The sequence below is a fragment of the Sinocyclocheilus grahami genome, unplaced genomic scaffold (assembly GCF_001515645.1).
Source record: "Sinocyclocheilus grahami isolate Dianchi unplaced genomic scaffold, SAMN03320097.WGS_v1.1 scaffold10.1, whole genome shotgun sequence".
In the NCBI taxonomy this organism is placed as follows: Eukaryota; Metazoa; Chordata; class Actinopteri; order Cypriniformes; family Cyprinidae; genus Sinocyclocheilus; species Sinocyclocheilus grahami.
Genome location: NW_015505189.1, coordinates 973,658 through 994,278, shown reverse-complemented (window position 1 = coordinate 994,278; position 20,621 = coordinate 973,658). Strand labels below are relative to the sequence as shown.

General features: G+C 37.0%; 2 protein-coding genes across 2 annotated transcripts in view; both read right to left on the bottom strand.

Annotated features, from left to right (window-relative positions):
• Positions 1-943: 943 nt before the first annotated feature.
• LOC107594250 (uncharacterized) lies at positions 944-4,977 on the bottom strand. The gene is made up of 5 exons (XM_016284215.1): positions 4,775-4,977; positions 4,515-4,524; positions 4,285-4,432; positions 4,009-4,182; positions 944-2,005 (listed from the first exon to the last, which is right to left on the bottom strand). The coding sequence occupies exons 1-5, from the start codon at positions 4,915-4,917 to the stop codon at positions 1,701-1,703; spliced, it is 780 nt and encodes a 259-aa protein (XP_016139701.1). The 5' UTR covers positions 4,918-4,977; the 3' UTR covers positions 944-1,700.
• A 4,697-nt stretch (positions 4,978-9,674) lies between these two features.
• Positions 9,675-20,621, bottom strand: part of LOC107593220 (adhesion G-protein coupled receptor G5-like) — a 23,806-nt gene continuing 12,859 nt past the window's right edge. Inside the window, exons 3-13 of the mRNA XM_016282853.1 lie at positions 14,668-14,716; positions 13,722-13,836; positions 13,497-13,619; positions 13,263-13,379; positions 12,858-12,900; positions 12,636-12,739; positions 11,829-11,947; positions 11,435-11,694; positions 11,224-11,323; positions 10,622-10,896; positions 9,675-10,393 (exon numbers count right to left, since the gene is read on the bottom strand). Coding sequence (XP_016138339.1) covers positions 10,269-10,393; positions 10,622-10,896; positions 11,224-11,323; positions 11,435-11,694; positions 11,829-11,947; positions 12,636-12,739; positions 12,858-12,900; positions 13,263-13,379; positions 13,497-13,619; positions 13,722-13,836; positions 14,668-14,716 — 1,430 coding nt within the window. The 3' untranslated portion in view covers positions 9,675-10,268. The remainder of the gene's footprint in view (positions 10,394-10,621; positions 10,897-11,223; positions 11,324-11,434; positions 11,695-11,828; positions 11,948-12,635; positions 12,740-12,857; positions 12,901-13,262; positions 13,380-13,496; positions 13,620-13,721; positions 13,837-14,667; positions 14,717-20,621) is intronic.

Sequence of the window (20,621 nt, the reverse complement as noted above, 5' to 3'; positions counted from 1 at the left end):
TTTATTATTAAAGACCGTGTCAGTTGTTTACACAAAACAAAAAGAGAATAAATATGTATAGGAAAATAAAGAATTTATAAAAGAATCCTAGACACACCGGCAGCTTTACAATATTGGAGAACTGGGGAGGTTAAAGGGAACCTGGATTGTGCCAAAAAGAAAAAAAAGTAACAAAACCAAAAAGAATCTAACTAACCCTTTTTGGTCTAGTCTTGAACTAAAATAAAGAAAAATGTGAAAAGGAAAACGTCTTCAACGTCCGAGACGTCGTAACTCAACTTCACTAACTAACCAAACCAAAAAATACAGAAAATGGCACAAATCCCTAACCTAGTGTGTCTAACAACAAAATCAAACTACATGGGACTCAAGCAGAAGAACACAAAAACAAGAAAATACTCAAACGACAAATCAGTATCACATAAGGACGTAACAATATATATATTGTCTTTTTATGAGCATGTAGCTTTACATAAAACAAGTCATATTTATACTAATTACATAATAATTGCTTTAAATATAATGATATTTATAATAATTATTCTTAATGAATAAACAAATGAAAAAAGGTTCTCTACAATATAGTAAGTATAATATGTCACATTCCAGGACGCTGCTGAAGCAACTTGAATTTTCAAGTCAAAGACATTTCATTGCAATGTGAGTAAAGGCCCCTATGGCAAGGACCATTCATGCCCTTTAAAACTAACCAGTGTAAAGATCATCCAGTCTATGTGGCATGGTATTGACCTTAGTAATACCAAGTAATAGCTGTTCTTCAAGAAGTGGATCTTACGTAAGAGCTCAGGTCAAATGCTGAAGGGACACATACTGTTAAATACACATACTGATATGTGGTAAAGACACAACAGTATATATTATAAAATATATTACCAGTGTGAACATTTAATGACATTTCTTATACAATGTTTATTTTGTCCATACATTCATTTTTAATATTTATGTATTTATTTTGATTTATACATGCCATGCTACAAACTGTACAGAGGGAAGAAAAAAAATAATGTCTTGTTGCAAGATACACTACAATCAGAAACTACTGAGTCGAAAAACCCCCCCCAAAACTTGCATCCTTGGAAATGTGGATTACATGCAAGATAAATGTGGTTATAGTAAGAAAAATGTAAAATATTTGATGAGTCTATCAGATGAATGTGATATATTAGGCTGTGAACTTCTCAGTCAACAGTCTCAGTGTTAACTGAGAGTGAAAGTTCACAGCAAACACTGTTAAGTAAGCATGATTAAGGGAAACAGCCTTACCTTTCATGAAGGTTCTTTTCAAAATAATCTGTTTTTGTGCTGTTGATTTTTTTCTCTCCACAAAGGAATGTAATCAAACCTATATTTGCCCATTCATCAGAACATCATTATCATCATCATCATCATCAAAGGCATTAACTACTCCCTTCAGTTTGTCAACTGGGAAACAATGACATCATCAGTACCCTTTATACTGGGTGTTAATCTGATGAGATCTTTAGATCCAAGACTAAAGCTGCATTGCAGCATACCCTTCCAGAGAGTCTACCCTCTCTTCATCTGTTACAGAGTAGTCCAAACAAGAACACACTAACAATTCCAACACATTACAGTGCCATATCAATCTGATATAAGTTGTTTCATGTGCAGTTACTGCATTTTTCCATTGCATAAGAGTAGCGGCACGTTGGCTTAATTTACCCAGCCTGCCACCTATGTGTGGTCTGAGTATTTTCGGTGGATACTAAACCTAAAGTTGTGGCCACCAAGATAGCAACATTTTCACCAAGGCAGGCACAGACATCAAGCAAACAGCGCGTGCGTGCGGTCAAGGTCAGGGCTGCAGTGATGATCTCGTACATCTCACGGGTCACAGCCTGTCTAGCCCGCAACACATCAAGTAGGTTGTTGAGTCGCCCCTCAGTCATGCAGTGAACAATGACCTCCCGTCTTTCTTGCAGAAGTCGACAACAGCTCCTTCCTGCAGACAGCTGACATTTAACTAGAGAAAGTGGAAGGATCAGAGTATATGATAACAGTGTAAGCATAGAGTTAGGAACTAGCACAAAGACAATATTTACACATCATTTTTATATTGTTCTATTATTATATGTGTGAGCAAAGCAAATCTGATCAATCTAGCTCCGCTCCGCTCACAGAAATAAATTACATTTTTAAATATATTGAAATAGAAACCAGTTATTTTGAATTGTAATAACATTTCACAGTATTACTGTATTTTGATCAAATAAATGCAGCCTTGGTGAGCATAGAAGAAGGGCATTTTAGTCAAAAACATTAAAAATAATACTAATCCCGAACGTTTGAACCATAATGCATTTTTTTTTTAAATTGCCTTCCCTTTTAGCCAGTTACTTTACTGCGACAAAACCTTCTGTACTACTTGCATTTCAATGAACAAAACAAGACTAATTCTGAGAAAAACAAAAACCCTCTGGGGAGGAAACACACTGGACACAGATAAGGCATGAGTGGGGTAGTCATTCAGGAAGCGAGTGAACACAGTCCAACAGAACTGCTTACTGCGCACATGTAAAGTCCCAACACAAAGAACTGATACATTTGCTGTGTCCAGGTAGTTATGCCAACAGTACGTACACAATATCCTCTTGGGTCCCTTTTGTCTTCTGTAGAGGACATTATATTTGAGTGAATTTCTCTGAGACCATACATGCCACAGTGTTATGTCTGGATGTCCTGTACAGAGCACATTCAGGGCTTTTTAGAGATATTTATGAGGTTTGATCATAAACACTCTTTGGTCTTTAAAATGGACTGATATTGACAGAACGATCAAACTTAGCATTATTAGGGAAATATGATAATATTGTGCAATTATCATTTAAATCTGACTAATTTTCTAATTGTTTGTCATAAACATCTCAGAAAAATGTTATTACTCACGTTACTGTAATTAAGTAGTTTTTTTCAGAAATTGTACTTTTTTGAGTAGTTCAAAAATTGTGTACATTTACTTTTACTCGAGCTCATTTTAAGTGATGCATCTGTACTTTTACTCCTCTAATTTCCCTCCGTTTGTGGTCATTAAATGCTTGTTTTAATTTTATTTTTATTTATGATTCTCAATTCTTTATCACAAAACGCTAAAACTGGCACCGTTTTTAACGCATCTCTTGGTGTGTGATGATGAATTCTCGTATGAGTTTGTATTCTTTGCATTGATCTAATATTTTATGTGCAACAATAGCATGCTTTGGCTGCAATTTATAGATACATTGTATAGAATGGGAATGCAAATTTATAGACATGTATGCACATATTGTATAAAGTAAAATAGTATATCAGATCATTCTATTATATCTAGCATAACATAGTTGAGCATCATCTTTGGACAAAGTTTGGTTAAAAACAGCCTCAAACCTAAAAACTGATTGGTGAATGAAAAAAATAAAACATTGTTTTTGCCTATACATGTCTTTTCATGTCTATTTATTATTTTTTTTATATCTTAGTCCTCTACAAAGGACATCGAATAAAATTTTAATAAAATATATTTTTTCAAAAATGTTTTTCTCCATTTGTTTCTTATGCTCCAACCAATGTAATGATATAAAAAACGACAAAATTCACAAAACTTTTTTTAATGGTTCTCAGGAGGATATGTACAGAATAAAATTTTAATAAAATATCCTTTTTCAAAAAAAAATTTCTCCATTTGTTTCTTATGCTCCAACCAATGTAATGATATAAAAAACGACAAAATTCACAAAACTTTTTTTAATGGTTCTCAGGAGGATATGTACACAAAGCTCCTCCAGATTTGTTTACCTAAAATACATCAGTCAATTAAGACTGACAAAGCGCAAAGCTCTTCCAGATGGCTTAAAGTGTGCAACAATGGCATGTTTATGTTCTTGGTCCGAACTCATATGTTGGAAATGTGCAGGACAGGAATAGAGAGTATTGGAGGGATTCAAAAACTTATACTGTTAGGACATTTTGGAGACAGAACTAATTTCTCACCCTGGTTGCCAGCGTTGTGTTGTGGGTTACTCTGAAATATCGTTGTGGGGGAAACACATGGGAACCTTAAAGATGTAGAGCTCTGTCTCTGGGGAACTCCGGGACTTCCATTAATCTGAGTGAAACCATGATCATTGCGGGAGTTATTGGATTGGACTGAACTTTTGCCAGTATCTATAAAAGACATGAGCAGGGAAAAACATAATTATAAGACAATTTATAGTAATGAAAGTGATCAAATGTATACAACATACTTTTAAATGAGAGATCACTAACCCCTACAACATCCAATCTGAGGACAACCCCTTGTTGCCTTTGGTAGAGGGGCCTTTCCTTTTGCATTCAGTGAAGACTCTGGCAGAGTTTCATTCTGGGGAATCACCTTGGAGGTCAGATTTTTTGTAGTACTTTTGCAACTATTGTCCTGTTGGTGGTAAAAGAGCACTTAAGTTTTGTTTTCCATTGTTTGCTTTGGAAATACCCTATACATTGAGCAATGTTTGTACATAGATTTTACTGCACAAAACATTGCAATGTTTAATAGAGTTTAGTTTGATTGTTTATTAATATTAACATGAACTATTCATATTCATTACTAGTTTTATCGTTTTAAAATTATTTACTAGTAATTTGCTACTAATTAATCAATATTATATAGTAAATAATCATTAGACCAGTAGGCTATATGAATATTTACTATGCAAAGCGCAGCAAATAAACGTGCAAAAATGATCAGTCACATATGATGAGTGAAAATGCAGTTTACCAATCCTTGATTAACTTGACAGCCACTTTGTGTCCTGTCCTCCCGAAATGTCCTCGCAAACACGCACCTACACTCGTTCGGACCAAAACTACATCGCGCAAGTCTTTCTCATCAATCATCTGCAGATGACTGGCCTGAGCCATTCCTCTGGACCCAGTCGATTTCAGCCCTGCCGGGATACTGAGAGACTGTTCGACTACATCCTTTGCTGTCACGAAAAGCAAATGAAAAGAATCAAGAGCCCAGCCCCATATCGCGTGCTCATTACACGTCGCTTGTTTATGTCGCGTCCGATTGGCTGTTGAGGTCCCAGAAATCCCCGGCTATTTGAACAAAGTCACGTAGTCTTGAAAAACAATTGCATTTGAACTAATAATTGATTCACCTGGGCAAGAGAGAGGGTAGCATCTTAAGCTTAAGACTGATAGACCGATTAAAGTCTGATATGCAATAAACATTGATAGCTTGCTGATCTCACTGCTCAGCTTTTTTTCATGCACATAAAGAAAAAACAAACAAAAGCAAAACAAAACAAAAAACCTGGCAAACATAAATGTCAAATGTAGGCTATGCTAAATGTTGTAAACAGTGAAGATGAATAAAATATATTTTTGATGTTAGATTTAGTTTCAACCTTCGTCTACCAAAATATACTTTCAAAATGTACTTCAGGGGCAAGAAAACACATTTTCAATCATACAGTAGCCTTGGATAAATTCAAATATGGATGGAACAACCTACTAAAGATCAAAACTAGACATAATATGCTTTAATAATGTTTCTTTCCCCCCCCCCCCCCCCTTTTTATGGACCATTGTAAAGTATGTTCCTTTCTGATTTTTCTTCGAATGTAACGTGAATGTTTATTTTATTTTATTTTTGGGGATTGAAATATATGGAGGGCAAACATTCATATCTTGGGAACAAATTGATTATTGGAGGAATAGACTGGGGGGAAATTATTGCTATGATTGTCACCTACTCAGGGTCATCTCAAGGTAAAGAGTCATTGGTGTGGTTCATGGAGTCATTTTAATAAATGCTAACATCTTCACAATGAGGATCGTCACTTTTTTTTGAGTATTCGTAATTTCTTCTTCTTTTTTTTCCCCCTTGCACCATTTTTCCTGAAAGTAATGACCGCATGAATAACATCATAGTAGCCGACCTATACAAAATAACTATAAATGGAAGACAACAAGGCAGGGGAGTGGAAATACTACAGTTATTAATTATTAACCACTTAGCACACATTTATCACCATTTTTAGTAGCCTGTACATCATGTCTAAATTGCCTCTAGTCATAATGATATAACACTGCTAACATATCCTGCTTCAACAGCTATGGGGTATATGAACTCATCAGTGTGACTCCTTCTTTCTCAACAATAAAAGCAGTTTCCTCTTTTTCTCAGATGTCTGCCGAAATTGCAAAAGGAAGTGTCTGCCACACACTTGGGGGTTTTCATTGCAAGGCTAAAGTTTATAATTAAGTCTTACACCACTTGCTGATCACTGTTCAGCATGACAAGTGAATGGGAAGTGATATTTCTATCTTACAGAAAAGGGGATGTCCAAAGTGACTGAATTTACAATAGAAAATGGAATCTTGTGAGTCATTTATTTGGTCACATGCTGTTATCTCAGGACAAAAAGCTATTGTCACTTTACTATTAACTTATTATTTTAACTGTTTTATTGTATAGGTTATACATTATTGTACATAAGAGAAAAAAAGTATTTAGAATTCATAACGATATTAAATAAAGATGACAGAGGTAAACAGACACTGACAATGATTAACGTTGTTGAGCTATCTGTTCTATCTGATAAAACTAATCAATACATTGAGCTTTTTATCCAAAAATGATTAAAACTTATCATTACTTGAACAATATGTTATGCTACGCTGCTCTCAAATGCACAAAGATAAAAGAAAGTTTAGAAGAAGTCCACAGGTAATCCACAAATACAGGGTATAGAGACCGAACCAAGGAAACACAAATGGAACTGAACTTAAGTAGGGGAGATAATGACACACACACACAATGAAAATGCTACAGTAAAAATGTATAAAAATGTGCATGGTAACAGTCAAGTGCCCTGGGAATAAGGCCCCAGTGCAATTTTTAATGCACCCTCAAAGGCAGCTGAGATATGGGTCCTCCAATTGGGCCAATAATGCAATTTCTCCTATTGTAGTGTCGTATCTGCCAAACTTATGGGTCCATAACTTCAAAATGCTACAGTAAAAATGTGTGAATATTTGCATGGTAACAGTCAAATGCTCTGGGAATGAGGGCCCAGTGGAACTTTGAACGCACCCTCAAAGGCAGCAGCGCCTCCTATTGGGAAAATAATGCAATTTATCTTGTTATTGTATTGTTATATCTGCCAAATTTATGGGTCCATATCTTAAAAATGCTACAGTAAAAATGTTTGAAAATTATCATGCTAACAGTCAAGTGCCCTAGGAACAAGGCCAATACTACAATGGCTCTTGTAACTGTCAGTGTCCATGACATCGAAACTGTACATTAACCAGCAATGCAATGGCTCTTTCAGTTCAATTAAGTTTAGTTCACATCTATTCATATACTTTTCACAGTACATGTTTCAAAGCACCTTTACAGAAAATTCATGTTTCTGTGTTACAACACCCAATAGTCTTTAATGAGATGATATCAGAAATTACAGTTGGAAGATGCTACAAGTTACAGTATTTACAAATATCATATATGCATTTAAGCAAAATTAATGTGCTTTTTATAGCAATGATCATTTTGTATTGTCATCCAGAGCTGATGTTCTGCAATCCTTGGACGGGTAGGTGTCACAGTCTTCAGCGGGTGTGCCCAGGAGGGCCACCAGATGACTGTGTTCTGGGAGCACATGGCTTGTGTTGTGGTTGTCTGTTGCCATGTGCTCTCTCCTGTCTATTGTCTGGCCCCTCCCATCTTGTTACCTCGTTATTGTTTAAGTTGCTCCACCTGTGTCTCCCTCGTTAGCCTCCTCGTTTGGTTCCTATTTATTCTCCTTGTGTCTGTCATCCTGTGCTGATCCGTCATTTCTCATTGTGTGTGTTTTGTGGCTGCATGTGGTGCAGCTTTAGGCCTGCCTGTCTGTTTTTCCCCCTCAGGGTGGTTTGAGTTTGTTTTTGTTTTTGTTTCATTTTCATTATTAAAATAAATAACTTTCTCCTGCACTTGAGTCCTCGCTTCATCTCCCCGCACGCACTGTGACAGTAGGTGTCATCTCTTCAAAGATGTTGAGTCATGTGAAGTTTTCATAAGAGGATGCATTCGATCAGAAGAAGGTACCTCCAGAGACAGGAAATGAAGCAGAATTTGGATTTGGATGTGCCTTGATGCCTTGGAATGCCGCCTCCAAAGGCAGGAAGGTACTCCGATACATTTTCTTGTGAATTCATGTGTATGTCAGTGATCCAAAGCAAGTGTATGTGTGTAAGTGATTACTCCAGAGTCAGTAAAACCCCTTTTATGTAACTTTCCACAGAGGAGCTGCAACTCGGTGAACAAGTTGGAGCTCAGATGAAAATCAAGCTGAACAAAGGGGAACGTAATGGCCGTAATGTTAATTTTCCACAGAACATCAGAATGCGATACAGGGATTATTCCCAGCCTGCATGATAAAGACAATAGAACATTCAAGCAGATCGTGATAAACATTTTTTTGGGGGGGGAAAAAAAAAACGTAAAGCAAGAATGAGACTCGGACTCTTATGTAGTATTTCATGTATAATAATTGTTAAACATATTGTGCGTTGGCTATGTGTATATATTGTATGTTCTATGCAATGTCATACAAAAAGTACCTTATATCATGTCTACTTGTTGGAGCAAACCACCAATGCAAATTCCTTGGTAAATGCAACTTATTTGGCAAGTAAAGTGAATTCTGACTGTGATAAATTGTGGTGGTGGTATTATGCTTTGAGGATATTTTATCTGTTAAGGTAACTGGAAAAATCATAAAGCTAATGGGTAGATACAGAAAATTCCTGGTGGAAATATGCTCAAGAGCACATGGGACTTGGATGATGGTTCATCTTCCAAACCAACAATGACCTGGAACATGCATCAAATACCACAGCAAAGCCCAGAATCATATCCCACTGAGTAGCCTGTAAAATAAATAAAAAAAACATTGCTTTCACATAGATTCCCTATCCGACTACAATTTGAAGATTTTTGCGTAGAAGCACAGACAAAATTCCAGTAGCAAGATTGAGAGATGCTCACACAGGCCTATTCCCGCAGTGGTCTCGAGACTGCAGCTCCAAACACCTGCCACCAGAGGTCGCCTCACTCAACCTAATGATCATTTTTAATATTCTGATTCACACCTACCTCATAGTCTTGTTTGCTGGGTTACAGTTCGAAGTGATTTAGTTTGTTTAATGGTCATTCTTTGTTTGTCATTCCTTGGGTTTTAAATGGAAAATGTTGCCTGTGTTTTTACTTCTCTGCATACATCCTCCTCAGTGTCTGTTTACACTAGCTAACTCTAACTCCAGTTATTTTCTCTTTTTAATGGATCAAACAAATAAAGTTTCTTATTTTGAATTAACATGCTCGAAAAGATGTTTCTAAACAGTAAAAGGTCAGGGCTGTTTGGCGTTTTCTAACAAAAGCAGAACCCTTTTTTTGTGCTTAAGTGCTATATTGACCTATAATGATGCTATAAAGAACTTTCTAAATAGTTTGTTTTTATAAGTTTTTTATTAATATGTTGGGTTTTTATCCATCTTTCTGCCTGGTTCTGTAAAAGATGTCCAATTTAACATGTTCAAAAAGGTGAGAAAAAAATCACAACACCAATAATATTGATTTTTATATATTTTACATTATAATATTCCAACAAATACACATACATCAGAAATATTTCAAACAAAACAAACTACAAAGTTTGTGCTTTACTCTTTCACTACAAAACTCTGAAGAATGAACAAAAGTGCCACCTACATCTGACAGAACTAATACAGCGTTTGCTGAGCTCATTTACCTTGATCCTGAAGATACATGAGGAATGCACTTTTTTGGCAGTTTCAACTTACAACATTGCCTTAACTTATCTTACACAACTTTTTCACCACAAAATGAAAATATTTTTTAAATTCATTATTAAAAGTGATTTCCTAGAACTCCTATTAATATCTCACAAAGAATACAGCAGTTTTACACCGTAGTAAAAAAGCTAAAGTGCCAGGCTGAAACAAACTATCATACTCGTACTAAGAATATGAATACAGAAATACAGCTTATGACAAGTGAAGCATTTATACTCAATTACCCGACACTCTGGTACCCAGTATCAGTGCAATGTCATCTGAGGAACATGCCACACCCTGACCTGCAGGGTGAGAAAGGATCTTTACAAATGCCCTTTGTGAATAATCTTTCATGGTAACATCTCTGAAAGAAGTGAAATTTGGCAATTTCAGAGAGACACTCTTTGAGCATCACCAGACTTCTAACTCTTTTCATGAGTCTGTAACATATGCTGTTTTGAAGATCCAGAACTGCTCCCATCCGAAATGGACCTATCTTTCTTTTTCATCTGCTCAAGAGCATAGTATCGCAGCATGAGAAAAAATCCTGTTGGAATACAAGGAAATGGAATATCAAGGCAATTTTATATAACAGAATGGAAGCTAATGAGTTAAATTCAAGATTTCTGAAGCAAACATGTAGTGATAAGAAAAAGAAACAAGTTTCAGGGCAGTTTTATTTTTATATGCTGCTACAGGAACTCAGGTTACATTGACACAATAGCCTAGCCATGATTTGACCTTGTTTATTTTGTGATAAAAAAAAACACCTTACCTTGTAAGGAATTGATAATACAGAAGAGGAAGAGAATGGCCTCTGACAGAGGGCCAAAATCCAGGAAACCCAGGCTCCATGTTGTGCCAAACAGACAGGTGAGACCCCATATACTAAGAAAAGCCACATGAATCTTCTTCCAGTCAGGTCGGTTGCGGATCTCACGCACCACAACGAAAAGCATGACTGAACCAGAGCTCACCACAACAGCCAGTAAGCCAACATTAATGATGTAATGAGCCAATAGGCTCTTTTCATTCTTCAACATCCAGCACCTGAATGAACAGAGCAGAGCAGAGTTTATTTTAATTTTTGTATACCGCATAAACGATTATATCTAATAGTCAGTACTCTATATATATGAAGAGTTCAGATGCAAAAGCCTCTAAGTGCCACTAATGAAATGAGCATTTTTATCAGGCTTCTATGTGTAGGTTCAGTAATTTCACTTTAATGGCAATGAATAGGTTCTTTTCATTGCCATTAAAGTGAAATAACTGAAATTAAACAATAGGAGCCTGATAAAAATGTTCATTTTAGAAGAAGATTTCAAGCGGCACTTAAGAGGCTTTTGCATCTGAACTCTTCATATGTCTTCTTACATGTGGTAAGTATTGTTGACATCATCACTTGGTACAATACTCCTTTTGCCATATATATCTCCTGTTAAGAGCAGTATACCAACCAGCAGAACCGGGAGACCTAAAATTGGAAAAACATGAAGTTATTAATTATAATGTTTATATTCATTATATACTCTTCTTCTTGTTTTAAATAATACTTAAATAAATACATAATCATGTTATCACTTACCAAAGCCTCCCAAGTAAAATATCCATGGCGGAAGAGTTGAGTTGAACACCTTGCGGATCAACAAGAATGTGTGAAACACCTCCATAGCCATCCAGCAGAGGGTACTGAGCAGTGCATAATGCAGAAGGGATCCTGTTATCTTGCAAACTATTTCATCTCCTACATTGGCCAGTGCACCAGTAAGAATGAAGAACAAGCACAGAAGAAATATCGCCACCACTAGACCACGGTGCACCAGTGAGATCTGGGTTTTCTTCCCTCTTTTGGTATACAGAGACAAAGCAGAGACAAAACAAGACAACAACAAAAAACGGTGAGATTCACAATAGAATTTTCACTGAACAAGCATTTTTTGTAAGTGTTATGAAATCCAAATCACTGAAGTCACAGTCACCTGCGTTTACAGAGCCAATAGAAGAGAACCAAACAGCTAACTAAGGACACGGCACAGCCCACAGCAGTAATGAATGTCAGAGCCTTTAGATGGCGAACTGTAGCCTTCTGTTCCACTTGCTGAAGCAATGAAGAAAAAGAGACAAGGTATGTACCATCAAGGCTGGTTTAAGAAAAGCCTCAAAGGTTAGCAAAAAAGAGCGTAACTCTGGGAAGAAGACCAGAGGCCATTTTTTAAAAGATTTCAATGGAGCAGTTGTTTCACTATGCTAAATAAACTGCTTTTATGGGAAAACAGCTTATTATTTAATGAGCTGACAGCCTATTGGCTAATCTTCAACATGTTTGCCATTAAACATTCATTCTGGGTTGTTCTGTTTTTAGATTTTACACCAAAAAAATGCTGTTTAATGAGAGAAGTCACAGACAATTTTGCGACAGGTAGGATTCAGTTTGCAGTTTGGTATCCACAAACAGTGACTGTCACAACTCAGAACACAGAAACTCTATGACATCAAGGCTGTGATGTAATTGGTTATCAAGGCACACGTGATCCAAGTTGACCATTGCGCTTTCTCCAATGGTAGAGCCTTGAAACTTGCTTGGTATCTCCCGATAATAAGATCATCTCTGGTATCGTTTCATTTCTATGGCATGATTTGTTAACAAATCTGTCCCACTGGCTATGCATATTCCCAAGCATGAAAGAAATACCTTTTATTCATAAAGATTGTCTCTCAGTGAGAAATATTACCAGCAATGACTAAACTTTTTTTGATTGTCATTTTCTTGGTAACCTGCTACTCACCACAAGAATGGCAAAGTATGTGAGGTGATTACAGCTACATTCTGTCTCTCTGTCATGAATTTCAACAGTCTCACAGCCGTCATATCTCCAATTCACTTCAATATCTGCAGAGAGACACACCAACAGAACAATCAGTAATTGTGCTACAGCTAGCATCAAACATTTGCTTGATGTCTAATACTGAGTGTTGATGTGTCTATGAAAATGAAGACTCGAGCGCACATTGTCTTGTGTCCCATGAAACACATCTTCTAGAATGGTTAGTCTGTGAAATGAAATAGAAGAGGATAGGAGAAATATATCAATTATCAGTTCAAAGAGAGTGGCTTGGCACATACAGTAAAGAGATTCATCAATGCTATTCTTCCTAAGAGTAAATGGCTCTTGCAATTGAAATACCAAAAACAACATCAGCAATTTGATGTTTATCAGGCTTCACCTCACCAGCCTTGTCATGTGGTTTTCAGTGTTAAGGAAATAACAGACACTTAGTCTACTCAGTGGAAAATTATGTGAGCTATAGTTGTTGCTAAGCTTATAAATAGCCTTTTAACATCACAACAAACTTAAGAAAGTATTACTTAAGAAAGTATTTAAAAAATAGTGAACATGCACAAAAAGGCTTACTGGGAGAGGAGAGTGATGAAACCTGATTCTGACAGGTTCTGAGAGGTTTTTGATGCTCTCATTCTCCACAGAGAGTCCAACTATGTCATCCAGAAGAACTGCATCAGACGATCCCCCCTACACAACACAAACACTGTTATGTCATACTGTACATTGCTGTATATATATGTTGGTAGGCCAATGGAAGCTAAATAATCCACATGATTTATGTCTGCTGGACAAATATTGCCATACCTGAAATAATGCTTTGTCTTTGTAGTAAGTACACACCACTTTGGATGTGCTCCTTGACTTTGATTTCAGGCAGGAGGGAAGATAAACCGAGGGTATCATGTTTGGTGCTGCAGTTCGAGGGGCCTGGAATGCAACATTTATATTTATTCATATGCTAGAAAGAGCCCTTCCTGTGACTCAAAGGTTATATGAACTTTCTGCTTCTATAAGGTGAATGTTATTTACTGGCAGAGTGAAATTGAGTCCTGTGAAACCCTCCTTCATCTCAATGACTGTGCTCTGAGCACAAGGTAGATCCAGCCGACCCCTTTCATTGGATTTCATCACTACTTCCTCTATCCTGCAAACACACACAAAAACATACATTTAGACATTATCAACACATGCATAAATGTTATTAACTCTTTCCCCGCCAAACACGGAATTTTCCATGTTTTCACTGTTATATGCTAAGGGGCACTATTACGCATCTCCTGAATGAGTCCAGAATCTCCCGATCAAAAACACAGACGAAGAAGACGCAGAAACAAACAATCTCATTTGTAAGCAGATGCAAACTTACCTACATTTCAAGTGTTGATAAAAAAATTAATGCTTGAAGTTAGAATAAAACTGATTTTTTTTATTTAAAAGTAGAGTCTCTTTATTTTGATGTGTTGCATGTTCATATATTGATAAAAAATGATAAAAAATTTTACTTTTTTCAAAAAAGCTGGCGGGGAAAGAGTTAAAAAAGTAATTTTCACACATTCATATGTGATCAAATTTTTTTTTAAAGTAGGCTATAAGGCGTACTTTCTAATATTTATATATGTAATGGACAGTCCGAGTAGCTGACCAGGTTTACATTTCACTGCAAGTTGTATTGTATATAACCGTGTATGTGACAAATAAAAATCTTTTGTGTTTAATGTATTAAAAATCCAACAATACACTTGGCAGTCCATGCATAAAAAGTGAGCATAATTTAGAAAGCCATTGTAGTCATGGGTTAAGCTTCCTGTTTGCGGCTCACCCTGTTTTTCACAAATACTTAAGCTTGTCATGATTGTGCTCTTATAAGCATGCACAACATCCCCTCTTGCTATCTGCATGATAGACCACATCAGTTCATAACACTCTAAAATAATAGGGAAACTAACAAACTGAAATAAAATGATGATTGGCTCACATGTTTGCTCCACTGGGCTTCTTACTTGCCTCATCACAGAATTTCTTCTCTGCAAGTGGAAAAACAGAAGAAATATATTGAAACTAAAACTAATTACATGCTCAGAAATGCTGAACTCACAAGTGAGCTCAGTCAGTGTATATTGATTTCTGTAGCTTTCAAAAATTGTAATACAACAAAATGTAAAATATTACACTAAAGTTTCGCTGTAAAGATCAGACACCACTGTGGCTTTCCTGCATTTACCGACTTAAAGCACAAACATGCATCAAACCTGTTGTGGCATTATGCAAAACACACCACCTGCAAGCTACCCGATTCGGTCTGATGACGAAACTATTTAATGTGCTTTACCACTGCTGCTACTATTATGAGATGTGTTCTAGAACAACTAAATTACTATGAAATTGCATGCGTGCATAAACAAAGAGTATGAGAGACACATAAGTGAGATAAAAGAAATACTAATAGAAAATGACTGCTAACTGTGTAGAAAGAGCAATGATAAAAATATCTAAACAGCAAATGTGCACATACATACTTCCTTTCACCAGACTGAGTTGACAAAATTTTGCAACATATCTGATTAACCGACTATCGCAGGGGTGTCCAAACTCGGTCCTGGAGGGCCGGTGTCCTGCAGAGTTTAGCTCCAACTTGCCTCAACACACCTGCCTGGAAGTTTCTAGTATGACCATGATTTGCTGGTTCAGGTGTGTTTAATTGCGGTTGGAGCTAAACTCTGCAGGACACCGGCCCTCCAGGAGCAGGATTGGACACCCCTGGACTATCCCATACAGTGTCAAGAATATGTGTGAGACATTTCTGAAAGTGTTTTGACACAAAGGTAGCCTATACTTACACTGTGGCGACAAATATTCTTGGGTTTAAGGGAAGTTGTCTGTTTTTAAAGGAAATATTCATGTGTAATTTTGGACTTACTGGACACTATTTTGACAGCCTTTTTGAAAAGGAATCATTTTCAAAATGGAAAAAAAGAAACCAAAACAAACTAAAACCTTCCTGTAATGAAAACAACCTACACAACAGCAGCTGTCATCTTCTTGCTTATGTTGTGGTTAGTCATTTAGTTTCATAGTTTTTCCACCCACACTGGCCAACGAATACTGCAGGCCCCAACAACAATGCACTACTTGGATGCAAACCATCAATCAATCATACTTTTTTTTTAACTGTATATAGCACCTTTCAAACACATCCAATGCAATTCAAAGTGCTTTACAAGCATAAACCAAAAATTGACACAAAATACAAGCAATGAAAATAATACAAATATATAACAAAACAGTAAAATGTTAGAATGGAAAATCCCAAATGTACATAACTGACAAGAAAGGAAAAAAAACTAAGAAGAAACAATTATTTCAATGAAAACCATCAAATGTGAGCTGCTAAACAGAGGATTCTGGGAATGCCAATTTACATATTTCCACTGTACATTATAAGATGAATTGTTCCTTTTCACTTCCAAAAACTGCACATTGAAGTATTTTACATAATTTTTTTAAATCGCATGAAATGTCCACTTAGATCTATAACTTTTTTATGTCTTCTAAAATTACAGTAATTTTTTACATTATATATGTATGCTATACTTCGCTGAAATTGGGAACAATAATAAAATGCAGAAATTGTGTCTTTGTCCAAACATATTTATGCATTTTGTATATCAATAAGATATTTGTAGCATTTTTATAATTTTATCAATAAGCGATTTCGATTTTTAGACCCCTTAACCTACCCCCAAACCTAAACCTAGCCATTTTCTAGCGAAAAGACATAAAACAAAAAATTACCATAGTAGTAACACTATAGCATTAAAAATATATTTTGAGTCACTAATCCCTCTCCTACTTGTAAACCTATCCATAACCATATCTAAAAACAATATGTACAGTATAAAGAAAAACATGATAGACAGACAAGTGCAATCACAATAGAGCGTTTGCACCTTCGTCACGGTTTGGTCAGTTACCCAGATGCACGGCCATATTGGAGACACTCGGATGTAAACAACAGCATGGATTGCATGGTTAATGTACTACTGAAGATGTTGTTTACTAATTTATGATGTCTAAACCATGGAAATAACATGTGGAAGCTGCTAAATCATATAGAGAAGGACTTAGTAAGCAGGAAAGGGCGTGGAATTTTTACAAATTAAAGTTAACAGGTGGTAAAGATCTGTACGAGCTGGCTCCTTTGGCTCCTAGAATACAATAATAATAATTATAGCACCATTAACTAAATGTTAATTAGTTGTGGCCTAATGGTTAGAGAGTAGGCCTTGTAACCTGAAGGTCACAGGATCGAGTCTCAGTACTAGCAGGAGTTGTAGGTGGGGACATGAATGTACAGTGCTTTCTTTGCTCTGGGCATTTGAACTAATGTTTGCCTACTGCTCTGGGTGTGTGTGTGCACTTGGATGGGCTAAATACAGAGCATAAATTCAGAGTATGGGTTACCATACTTGGCAAATGTCACAGCTTTCACGTTTTTCCTCAGAAAGTTTTTTTGCACTCTTCTCCTTGATTTGTTATAACTTTTGTCAGTCTATAGTACTCCATATGTTTTTCCCGGTCTCTCCGATTAGTACAGCCCAAAACACGACAATAATTGAACTTTTTCAGCAGCAATAATCAGCAAAATTAGGAAGTTCCGTCCGGTTCAATGGCATTGTTTACGTTCAGTGCCGCCAACATGGCCGACTTCCAGATTAATGATGTGTCGTGAAAACACTGAAAACTAATTATTTATTTATTGCAAACATGTCAAGAGCAGTACCAAAAGTAATCCAAATGACGAGGTGCAGTCCTCTCTGATGTGAGTTTTGTGTGAGGTGCAGAATTTAAGATGTTAATCGCTGAAAATATTATCCAGATTATTATCAAGATCCACTCCAGGAAGGCGCGCATTTCTCATTCAAACAAGACAGGGATAGCTGCAGGTTGGAGTAATGGGCGTGACAAAAGGTGGGGTGCCGAAAGGTGAATGCCACAACAGAAACTAACCCCTAACTCTAACCAATTAGAAACACCTTTCGACGCCCCCTACCTTTTGGCATGCCCTAATCTTTTGCCACGCCCACTGCTCCACCCTGCAGTTATCCCTACTTCATTCAAACACACCTCACCAGTAACACGGCACGTCGCAATCTCCGACAAAGCAGGCGAGAGCCAATGAGTGTTCGATTTTCCTGCCATTAAACCTGTTGTAAAGCTTCTTGAAGCTGCAATTTTTGAATTTGTGATGAGTGTGTTGTTGATGATTACGGTCGCTGCTCAGGATGGAGATGAAGATCGCTGAATAAAGGCTTGAGTTTGGGTCTGTTCCTCGCAGTCATATCGATTCTGAAGATTTGGATTACAGCGCAAGAATAAAATTAATTCCTTTTGTTATTACGTGCGTTTGCATTTTATGGTTCTATTGTCAGTCACAGTACGTCGGAGAAAACGCCTTTTGTGTCTCATGGCAAACAAAGTAAATATTATTACATGATAATTAATGGTTAGGCGATTGCAGAAATGTTATTAATTTTAAGGGTTTAAAGCAGGGCTGTCCAAACTCGGTCCTGGAGGGCCGGTGTCCTGCAGAGTTTAGCTCCAACTTGCCTCAACAGACCAGGTTTAGACCTTGATTAGCTGGTTCAGGTGTGTTTAATTAGGGCTGGAGCTAAACTCTGCAGGACACCGGCCCTCCAGGACCGAGTTTGGACAGCCCTGGTTTAAAGTGTAGTCTTGTTCAACATTATTCTTCTAAACGAGTTGGCAGCAGAAATCACACAGAACAACAAAATGTTATCATTTCATATTAAGTAAATGAGTAAACTTCATTTATAAATGCAGTTGAAAGCATAATGCCATTAATATGACAACTGAATGCAATAAAATGTTAATGCCGCAATTTCAATATTCATAAGGATTAATTTGTAAGTCTGCGAAGTTGTTCACATGTAAATTATTTACGTTTTAGGTGTTGTCAATATGTATTGCACGTTTAGATGCTGTAAATACGCCAGTATAGTATTGTACGCTTCAGTGTCTGTGAAAATGTAAGTAAATGTATGTTTTGTAGAACCACATTTAATGTAAAATACATACAAATTCTCATGAGATCACATTGAAAGATGATGGCTCAATCGGGCTATAACAGAGCAGACTACTGACTACCACTGAGAGTACCCAGTTCCTCTGTGCTAGGTTTGAGAAGGGTGCGTCTCTGCCTCCGCCCTTTTTGGCCCTCTCTCCCTCTGCCATTGTTCCAGCTATGTGGACTTCACAGCAGTCAAAGAATGTCCCTTTTCTCTCCAAGCACTGCTGAAAGGAAGCTGGTGAAGTCCATTTATTCAAACGGGGCATGTTGCCAGTTTTAAACTGTGCAAATAAAGGAATTTTTGCTCAAATTCATAACATTTTCTCGCCATTACTATGTTATTTCCCACTCCACAGCCATTAAAAAAAACTCACTCAATCATATAACACTTCTTCTTTTAATTATAATGACTGTGTAGACAATTGAGACGCAAACTCCTGAGCCTATTTTTTTTCTCGTGCTGATAAAATCTCTTGAAATGATTCAACATGTTTTGAAGTCCTATCTAAGCCTCAAGAGAGACAAACCACAGAAGACTTGCATTATTTCTACAGTATTTCCATGGCCAGTGTTGTGTCTAGCAAAGCTAACAACCTGCACAGAACAAGAATGTGAACTTTGAGATGAACTAGGTCAATCTATTGTGCTTTTCTTTTGTGACATCATTGCCAGACAAAAAAAGCGAGAGGTCTGTCAGCTCGCCTCATTCTGAGCTGAACAGACAAGTAGCAGGGGCTGAGGGCAAAGGTCTTTCAACCATTTAGTGGCGACCACATTGAAGCAAAGTCGCATTGCATTACAGCAAAAAACTCGTTGGTGTTTAGTTGCACAGATCAGCCGCTGTGGTTCAGACAGGAAAACCAACATACACTACAAGACATGAAGAGAAGCTCAAATGAAAACATATCTGATTGCAATTTCATGAGCCCTAAACACTAATTGGTCATTATATGCTTAATAGCCACCAGTTCATCAATAAAATGTCTTGAATCTAAATTCAGTTCGCATTTGCATTGAGCCTTCTAATACGCAGAAATAAAGAAAGCATATGTCAGTAGCAGGAACAGGCTCAGTCTTCTCAGTTAGTTATATAGAAGGCAGATAAAGGAAGCATTCCTTTCTATTGAGGTGGACTGACAGGGGGGTTACAGGATTGTCGAGGGTTTCACTAAAGCACACAGTCTCAGCGTGTCTTTGATTTGTTCATAGCCTCGGAGTAAATATGTGGCTGCTGCTCCTCCACCTGCGCTCCAATTTCCCCACAGAGCTTCTTGTCTCATATAGCAGTGAGTGTAAAATGTTGAAAACAATGTGAAAACAGAGAGAGATGCATGTAGAAAAGAGAAAAACTGCATGCTTCTAAAAGGATAAAGGTTGAGATGAGTGTTGTCCAAATCTATTCCTATTAAAGGGATAGTTCACCCAAAAATGAAAATGTGATGTTTATCTGCTTACCCCCAGGGCATCCAAGATGTAGGTGACTTTGTTTCTTCAGTAGATTTTTAACCCCAGCAATTGCAGTCTAGCAGTCGTATAATGCATGGCAATGGAAACAAAATCTATGAGAGTAAAAAAAAACATGCACAGACAAATCCAAATTAAACCCTGCGGCTCGTGATGACACACTGATGTCCTAACGATCGGTTTGTGGAAGAAACCGAACAGTATTTATATCATTTTTACCTCTAATACTCCACTATGTCTAACTGCTTTGAGCACGCGCACGGCATCTGGTGCGTGAGGTGTGTACGCGCTCTGGCGTAGTTTACGCAAGCGCCGGAAGTGATCTCTCGCGCGTATACGTCACTCATTGTTTACACAGTGCACAGTCATTGTAGGTA